Source organism: Esox lucius, chromosome 17, assembly GCF_011004845.1.
Source record: "Esox lucius isolate fEsoLuc1 chromosome 17, fEsoLuc1.pri, whole genome shotgun sequence".
Lineage (NCBI taxonomy): Eukaryota > Metazoa > Chordata > Actinopteri > Esociformes > Esocidae > Esox > Esox lucius.
Window position 1 is genome coordinate 32,399,852 of NC_047585.1, and position 9,684 is coordinate 32,409,535.

The window sequence follows — 9,684 nt, forward strand, 5'->3', positions numbered from 1 at the left end:
TGTCATATGAGATTTGAATCAGGAAAATACTGGGGGTTATTTCTGATACTAGCATGGAATTGGCGGATGTTATTAGAGGACAGAGGTTGTACAGAACCAACATTAGTACAGGAAAGCATTTTCGGAATTATCCATTTTCAAAATATTGGCTGTTTGTGACTCAATTGATTGCAAGCAAATTCCATTAACACTGATGGCTACCTCGCTGGAGGTCAAGAGAACGGGTTAAGAATATTAAGCTGATACACTATACAAGTGCATATCTATAGTCAAAAGTGAAACATTTTGCAGGCCATGGCTGACATCTCAGTTTAGATAAATAACATTTTTATTAGGGCCATCTAAAAACACCCAAGGACACAAAAATAAAGGAAACATTATGTATTTTTTTTTTTTTTAAGTTATAGTTATTCTAAACCTTCAATACATTTCTGGCAAATCTGTACTTCTGATATACAAGTCCTCCCTCTGATCACTTAATTCTGTTGAGTCTGTTCTTCCACCTGAACATCTGATACACCACAGAGATGAAATTGAATACAGGTACATTCCTGTACCATGCCTCAGTGGGTCTCCCTGGGAGAGCGTGTGGTAAAAGTGTGTGTGAGTGAGCTGGCATGGGTGTTTGACAGCGATGGTGTTTGTGTAGAGTGGGTCTCTTTCCCCTTCCTGCGTTAGTAATGCATTTCAAATGAGCACACAGGTTGGAAAACAGAGAGAGGACATGTTAGTGTTTTGCCAGTCAGGCTCTGTTTTGGATGTTGTATGACTTACATCTAGTGAGAAGCAGAATCTGGTGGGGAATTAGTGCTCGTTGCTGCTCAGTCGTGGTTGTTGGCGTTTAAGTGAGTGGTGTGATGAGACCATAGCAACTTGATGAGACGAGAATTCGGAGGACACATTTCTCCCAAACCCGCTAGGATTTCATTCAGTGAAACTAAGCCGTAATCACAAATTGGAAAGGTAAAATTGGTCAAGAAAACAATATATAAAAAATAAAAGATATATTTCACCAAAAGGTCAATGAAAGTACATGAAGTTTCCAACTGCATACTAAATTGAAGCACTTGGTTAGCACACATTTAATTACAGTGTTTCACTTTCCTCCTTTTAGCGGGACAGAGACAAAGCACTATTAACAGAATGTTGCCACGCTACTGCTAGCAGTCCATGTGGCTCTGTGCGTCTGTTTCTCAACTTCTCCTTACTTTTCCATTTTCTATACAGCGATACAGTAACAATCAATGCAGTCAAACTTATAGAAGCCTAATCAACATTTGGTTGCAATTTTTGTGTGTGAGTAAAGGCTTGGGCAAAACACACACAGCAACATACACAGACGCACGCACACAGACACATTTACGATCAATGCCGGCCCCCATTATAGGCATAGTCTGCCTTGTTGTGCATAACCAGTTTGTTGTCCACAAAGTAAAAGCTGTCCGATCTCGTCTCATAGGGATTCTCCACCATCTGACGAACTGGGATGGAGCATGATCACAATACGGAACACTGTATTAATCTCAATTTCACGTTATTCCCATCCATATACTTCTGTATAATACAGTTCTTCTGGAAAATGTATTCAAAGCGGGCATGCATTTACTTCAGTAAACTGCAGAGTTTCCAAGTAAGTGTTATGTATACACTATATTTATTTACTAAATTATGTAGCAAAACATCAGCCACAAAGCTCTTCAAAGGGGGTCATTGACTGATATAGGAAACACTCACCCAAACTCTCAGACAGTTGAGGAAACTCGTAGATGTGTTCGCAGGTGTTGCGGCTGTTTGGGATACAAAAACCGAAGTCGAAGTCAAAGCTCTTCAGGAGGTGATCTCTAAAGTAGTGCCTCTCAATCATTCTGAAGCTGTTCAGAGGCCGGTTCCCAACCGTGAACTCCACTCTGACAGAAAGAGAAAGGTGTCAACATACAAAAGTGAGGTGTGTGTGGTTGTTTGTGTATCTGTGTACGTGTTTTACGCACGTGGCTCCCACGGTCCTTAGGCGTAGAAATGCAGCAGTGAACTGGTAGCGTACAAAACGTCCAGCACTCATGTCTCCCTCTCTATTTCCCTCTCCTTCCTCTAAGGTCAAAGACACAACAACACACAACATGCATGTAAACACGCAACATACATATTTCTCAGACCTACTACGGTAGTAATACACTGACACACACACACACAAAGTAGAAGGGAAAACAGACTATACCTGCATGAGGTGGTTTGGCAATTTCAAACAACACAGTGCCTGTCTCAAGGTCTCTTATTTTAAAGCGAATGAAATCTATGTTGAAGATATTGTCCTCTGGTTTGCACAAGTACCCTGGGTTGGACAGACAGATTTGGAGTGGTCAGAGGCTGACTAGATCATGTCATCTATTTATCATCTGTTCATCTATAAATAGTCATGCCATGCATGTATTTAACTCAAAGCGACTGTATGCAAATTAATGCAGGTAGCTAGCTAGCTACCCGTATTTGTATAAACAGCCAATCAGTCAACCAGCATCATGCAAAAAAGTAAATAATAATCCACCCCGTGCAGCAACCCGCAATCCTAGGACCTCTTCGGGGGTGATGTGACCAACTTGTGTTCGAAGATCGTCTTCTGTAACGGGCCTACTGTCCACCTGGCTTCGACGAGACTTGAGTCTCTTCAGAACCCCTCCACCTGGCTTGCGCTCCCGCGCGACAGCCACGGAACTGTGCCCGCTGCTCGAGACGTTCTCTGGAGCAACAGGCGGGTCGATGACGGCTTTAGCTTCGCTCATAATTCCCACTGATAATGACCACCTTGTCTATCTGTCTCTGCCAACCTCAAACCAATAAGATGGCGTCGTGTGTGACGGCTGAAGAACCCCTGCTTCGCGTTGATGGGTCAAGCACTTGTTTGTGTAACTGCATTCTGTACTGTTGCCATGACAACTGGTCAGAGAGCAAAAGTGGACGTGATATTTTCAAAGGAACACCACTAGAGGGCAGGATGTGCACCACACCTGACCACAGGTTACACCTGCTGGCTTATAAGCGCACAAATACTTTTTGCGGCGTTTTTTTTGCGAGGGTTTTTGCGCCCATCTGTTCCAAATGCTCTACTTTTTACAATGGGCAAAGACATTCGATCCTCTTTGGGAGTGGGGAGCACTATGGAAGTATCCACTCACAACAGGAAGTCGCTCTGGATAGGAGGGTTCGCTAAATTACTTTAATGACTACATTAAATGTGCATTTAATGTAAACATGGAAAATGTAACTTTTTGAACTGTGAAATGAACGCTTTCTCCAGTCTCGTTTAATTCACTCTAAACCTGTTTGTCCAGTAATTCAGTAGTAGCCTACCTGTGTGGGAGGGACTGACTGTCCAGACTGCTGCTTTCGTCTCGGGACATCGCGGACAGGCACAATATTCAACATTCGTGTTGACTTGAGGGAGAGAGAGTGAGAGAGATTTAAAAACCGTCCGTTTCACTACTCTAATCTGGAGATCCTAAATATAACAGGTACGGTATCAAGAATATTCATAACAATACAAATGTAAGATGTCCTAACAGTGCGTTCTCGTCAGTCTTTTGGACTATCGTTAGTCTTTCAACTGTTTTCAACGTAACAGTAATTACCAGATTGTAAAATGCTTTTGGTATGTCAGCATAGGCTAGGAATATGTTACAAAGAAAGTGGATATTTAAGTATGTCCATACCATAAGTGATAACTGAATTACTTTTTTATTAGGCTATAGTGTGTTTTATTGTAGCGCCTTTGTGGATTTCATGTGGCTATAGACAATTTGAACAGTCTCGATGAGTGCTGAGGGAGAAACTACAGCGGTTCAACGACAGAGAGTTCATTCACTGTGCGCTGCTGTTATTGGTCACTTATTAATACCAAACGGACGTTACACAGTCACAATATGGTATTTCTTTCGTAGAACATGGTGCTGAATGATATTTTGTTACTCTATGTATATTTTATTTTTACAAATGTTTTCCTTATCAATCTGGATTGACTTCGTTGGTAAAGTGTGTACATTTTAGGATTTTTTTTTAGTTCATGGTGTTGTACAATAGCAAATACATTGTATCAAAAACATTTGACACAGGCATATTTTCTGGTTTATTGTATGGAGCAGTGTAGCTCATTGAAAATATATAATATATAATCAAAATTAGCAGTGATTATTTTGTTTGAAATATGTGGCAGTGATTATGTTATACTATGATGTACTGTGCCTATTTAAACAAAACCTTGTTCTTGAAGTGGCTCAACTGGATTGAATTGAGCCTTAAGTGCCTTTCAGTCATACCCTGGAGCTCCTCACATGGTTTGAAAATATTTCATATGTAACAGTGGCATGTAGATTGACTAGTTTATATTAAACTCTGACAAGATACACCAGACAGGATGTGCAACATGCAACTGGAACACATTTGTGTTTTGTTCCATTCAAATCAGATGACATTCACCACATGACCAAAGAACCTGGCTTGTGTTATTAATGTCAAACCCAGGGAGTTCCTTTGTGGTTCAGTTGAAAAAGCATGGTGATTGGAATTCCAGGTTTGTGAGTTTGATTGCTATAAAAAGTATGAAAAGATGCCCTATGCATTTATTGGAACAGTAAGTAATCAAACAATTAATATCAGGCATATATTATACATAGTTTGCCTATTTCAGGGCACTAAAAGTGTTGGGAAAATTGGCTTGACAGGTGTTTCTGGTTAGTCAGGTGTGTTCTGTCACATACTCTGCAGGGATGACAGCGTTGACAATGTTTAGTCTTGGTTCTAGGCTTGGTGTCTACATGGAGTCTACTTGGAGTCTACTGTTGGTGTCTACAACATGAGAACCAAAGAGATGTCAGTAAAAGTCACAGGAGCTATTATAAAGCTGAATAATCTCAAGTGATTTATCAGAAACATTGCCAAAACCTTATGCTTCCCAAATAAGATCAGTTAGGAACATAATTAAAAAGAAGGAAAGCTCTAGTGAGCCCAGGAATCACAAATGACCTGGTACACCAAGGAAGACCTCTACAAGTGGATAATTGAAAAATGCTCACCACAATGAGGAAAATAAATAGTAACTATCACACAGTTCAGGAACACTCTGCAGTCGGGGAGCATGGATGTGTCAGCCACCGCCATCTGCAGAAGCCCACGCTAGCACAATTACAGAGGATACAGGGAAACCACTATACAGTCCAAACCACTATTTAGACTCAAAAACAAGATGGCCAGGTTATAGCTCAAAAAAAGAGAAGAATTTTATAAAAAGATCTTGTGGACAGGAGAAAAGGTATTTTACAGCTTGCGATTCTTTTCAGCTTGCGATTAGAACAGGTACATTTTCGGTTACTACCTGGCTACCTTTTGACCGGTTTTTAAAGACTTACCCAAAAAGACACACAAAAACTATAGCAGAGATTGAACATGCACAGAAGCCTGGGGATACTCCTGACATTGTGATCTAATGATGGCCTAAAGATTGAAAAGTCTTCTCTGCCACAGCCTTTATCATAATGGAATTTGTAGAGACTTTTGCTTGTAGAAGAAAGCTATTGCAAACATGAGAATGACACAAACTAGTAGTCTCTATGCAGATCACTTGCCAACAAAAATATTTGCTATGATATTGTTGTTCAGAAATAGGTGACAATGATATGCGCTACCAACCGGAAGTCAGAGCATTTAGAAAACATACCAATATTTTTGTTTTGTTTTTTACTTTCACCTATGGAACACATACATTCCTGTATGCTCAATGTCTAGCCTGTAGGCATGAATTGACCAGGTGGATGAGTTCACAAATGTTTAGCATATTACACATTCAGAGTGTAATCAGCACTGTGACAACCAAGCCATGCAGAGATGACACAAAAGTGTTTAAAAAACATCTGGTACCCACAGTTTTTCCTGATCTTGTATCCAAAGCAGTTAAGTCTCCATCATATTTACAGTATGGCTGGATTACTCTTTAATATTGGCTATGATGGGACCAGTGTTTCTCTAATAGGCTTTAAAAATATCTTAGACGCAGAGTTAGCATCATGTTTGTAAAATTGACAGGGCTGATGTGTGAATGTCTGTTGGTACCGATGTGTTATCACACTTGCTAAATAAATACGGTACCAGAGAACATGAAAGAGAAAAGTATGTTCCTTAATACAGTATGGAAGGCATTCCCACTATGAATTTGATAATAAATTCCAATGAAACTTCTAAATCCGGTAGCCAATAACCTAGCTGGTTACTGTAGATGGAAGAGCATAAATACAGTTTAATATAAGAATTCAATTATATCATGAGCTGTTCCACATAACATTGAGCCCATATATGGCAGCCAAGCATACATGTAGATTATGCTATCTGCTTCCATCACATACAGTGATATCTTGGCATCTTCAATCACGCTTCATTCAAGCTATGATCTGCAAACAATTTAGCTGATTATACACACATAAACATTCAATCTGATCCACTGCACACATATCACTTTGTTGCTTAGCCCTACTTGATCAGCCACTCTCCTGTACACTAAACAAGCAAAGCCCTATCTGGCTACTAGGCTTCTCACTGCATTTTATAATTTTTGCTAAAATATCTTACATGCTTAAGGACTATGAGCCAGGCATGTTAACATGATGAACCAACTCTGTAGCCAACTTCTCCAAGTGAGGATAAACACAACTAATAATGGTCACAATAAGCAATACGCTCATACCTCACCATAACTTAAAACAAAACAAAAATCTGATGAAAGTAATGATTACACAAAGTGAGTGATAGAAAATGTCATAAAGCCTCATTTGAAAGGGAAAATGATAACGCAGAGCAGCAACATTGTAGAGCTGCCCGGTAAAGTATGTACAACACGCAAAGGTAACTCACACGGAAAGGAATGTTAAAAAAACGTATAAATAACGTCAATGTTGAGCCATATATATTTTGTACCGTTACAGAGTGGGGTTTGATCTCCATCATTTCCATCTCAATCCACAAAAACCATTGCTATATAGCTGTTCGATGCAGAGAAAGGCACATGGGACACTACTTCTAAATTTAACCACAGTTGGTATTCCCTCAAGTCAGGTTTATGTTGTGGAATATATTTTACAGCTTTGCCATTCTTTTTTAAAGGAGTAATTAACTTTTTCACAACATAATGTAAGATGATAAAGTAGGATAGTAGGCTATGGTTCAGTAGAAATTGCAATCCATGGTTTGGTTTCCGTTTAACAGCCACTATAATTTTCAGATAACAGAGTAAACCATCAAACAAAATGAGGCAGGTTAGCTGAATTTGGCTTGCCTTGTTTTGGGTGATTATGTTTTAAAAAAAATAAAAACTGCATCCCTCTCATTGACATTTGAAGAGCAATTATCATTAGGCATTAGTTTAAACTAAAACAAACTGATTAATGTTTAGATGTGTTAGTTAGCTGGTCAGATTACAGATAGAGTGTTTCTGCAGGAAATTATATGGTGTCCATATAATTATTAGCCAACTAGATAGATTACATAGCTAGATGGAATATTTGTTTTTCTGTGACACGATTCCTAAAATATTAAGCATGCTGGCTGTTAATTGCAATAATTAGTGTAGCCTCTTGTGAGGCTTAACCTTAAATGCTAGGTGGTGTGACTTACTGGCATAGTAGAATATTGTCATATTATTTCAGGTTGGGGCTAGATATACAATTAGGTGGCATTTGACCTGATTCTTATACTGATGCCCTGTCTATGCTATTGGGTGCCATTTAAAATGCAGACCTACCATTAAGAGATTAGAAACTATTTTCCCTCCTCTACATGGTGAACTTGTTGTTGGCCTGAACCAAGCTTACAGAGGAGCTGGGTTGTTATGTGCAAGGTCTGGCTGTCAAACAGGCATCCTACAACCTGTCAGTGATTGGACAGTTGAAACACAGTGTACACAGTTTTTAAATTGTACTCCATAAATATGTCAAGTCAGAAATAGTAGAAATAACACCCAATATAAACCAACCCTGTGAGATCCCAGATCAGACTCGTTTACTACATTGTCATCTAAGATCCCAGATCAGACTTGTTTACTACATTGTCATCTAAGATCCCAGATCAGACTTGTTTACTACATTGTCGTTGGGAGATCCTAGATCAGACTGGTTTACTACATTGTCCTTTGAGAGCGCAGATCAGACTGGTTCATTACATTGTCTTTTGACATCCCAGATCTGACTGGTTTTACTACATTGTTCTTTGAGATCCCAGAACAGATTGGTTTACTACAATGTCCTGAGATCCCAGATCAGACTTGTTTACTCTATTGTCCTGCTTCAGGTGTCTTCCAGAGCCATAGCAGCTACTACATGACCCTGTCCTGCATTTTCCCACCTTATCTCATTATCCAGCATGTCTGCTTCATAACTGCTTCTCATGAATTAGAGATGTAAAGGACTTGAAAAGACAGTAGAAATGTTGTGCTTTAGTATTGTTCCTGTTCTTTGCATGCATTAGCCTGTAGATTTAGTGGAATTTAGTGATAGTTAGATTATTAGTTTGGCTTTATGTTTCACAAATAGCCTGTCAATTCTATTATAGGTTGCAAGTATGATATTAAGAAAAGGCCACCGCCTTTCTTCTTCTCTCATCTCACCTCCCCTTCTCCCTCTCTGTTTCTTCTCTCTTCTGACACTCTCTTTCTCTATAAAAAAATGTCTTTTATTTTCTCCACTCAGGAACAAATAGAGGGCATGGCAGCTCGTGTGGGTGTTGCCACTGATGAGGTGAGCCAAGCAGGAGTTGATGACGTTAAGCCCACACCCATCGTCAAACCTCTTCTGACTCCCAAGCCCTTCTCACTGCAGAGGAACCCCACCTTCCGCTCAATCCTTGCCCGTAACAAGACACTCGCAGCTACTCCGTCACAGACCACACCCAATGTACCAATTACATCTAATATTTCTAGCAAACCGGTCAGTTCCCCTCTATTGGACTGTAAACTAAAAGCAGACACTACCACAACACCTGACACGACCGTTGCTCTTCAAGATCCTTCAATCATAACACTTGCCACTGATTCAACCCATGCCACTGAAAAGAACCAAGCTGATCTTTCCAAATGCCTTACTACACCAACATCTGAGACACCGGCCAGTAGCAGATCTGACCCAACTGACACCAAAAAGACAAATCACCTCAGTGTATCTGAACAGCATGAGCGTGGCCACTCTGATACAAGCGCCTGCACCACTGGAACCGAGGCTGGACCAACACGACCGGTCACCTCAGCCACTCTTCAACCACAGTCTGAGGCAGCTACAAGTGATCCCACCCCCGCCGTCATCAAGCGCCACACTGGGGAGGATCAGCCAGCCCGCTGCAAAGGAGGCAGGAAGCGGCTGTCCATGGAGCTCACATCCAGGTTTGAGACGGCCGGCCTCCCGCTTCACTCGCAGCAACCCACTAAAGACAACATCCAGGGACCAGAACAGAGGCCTATTGTCCCACTCCTCAGGCCTCACGAGATGACCACTGATCCACCTGGGACACCGTCCGATCTGGAGTGCCGACTCGAGCAGTCAGCTATATTGAAGGAAGAGAGGGATGTAAGAGGAGGGCTAGAAGAGGGAGGAGAAAAGACAAGGAGCAGCATACAGCGGAGGATTAGTTTGCTGCTGGACTCCTCCTCGAGGCCAGAGG

At 40.8% G+C, this 9,684-nt stretch overlaps 1 protein-coding gene across 1 annotated transcript; it reads right to left on the reverse strand.

The window, feature by feature from the left end:
• Positions 1-382: 382 nt before the first annotated feature.
• Positions 383-2,916, reverse strand: LOC105017059 (protein unc-119 homolog B). Its single transcript, XM_010881365.3, has 5 exons — positions 2,543-2,916; positions 2,216-2,329; positions 1,989-2,088; positions 1,735-1,907; positions 383-1,481 (listed from the first exon to the last, which is right to left on the reverse strand). Exons 1-5 carry the CDS (start codon positions 2,775-2,777, stop codon positions 1,366-1,368), a joined length of 738 nt encoding a protein of 245 aa, XP_010879667.1. The 5' UTR covers positions 2,778-2,916; the 3' UTR covers positions 383-1,365.
• Positions 2,917-9,684: the final 6,768 nt, after the last annotated feature.

Coding starts and splice junctions, on each gene's coding strand:
- LOC105017059 (XM_010881365.3), bottom strand. CDS start 2,777: ATGAGCGAAGCTAAAGCCGTCATCGACCCGCCTGTTGCTCCAGAGAAC. Junction 2,330..2,542: donor ATTGCGGGTTGCTGCACGGG/GTGGATTATTAT, acceptor TGTCCAACCCAG/GGTACTTGTGCAAACCAGAG. Junction 1,482..1,734: donor TCAACTGTCTGAGAGTTTGG/GTGAGTGTTTCC, acceptor GCTCCATCCCAG/TTCGTCAGATGGTGGAGAAT.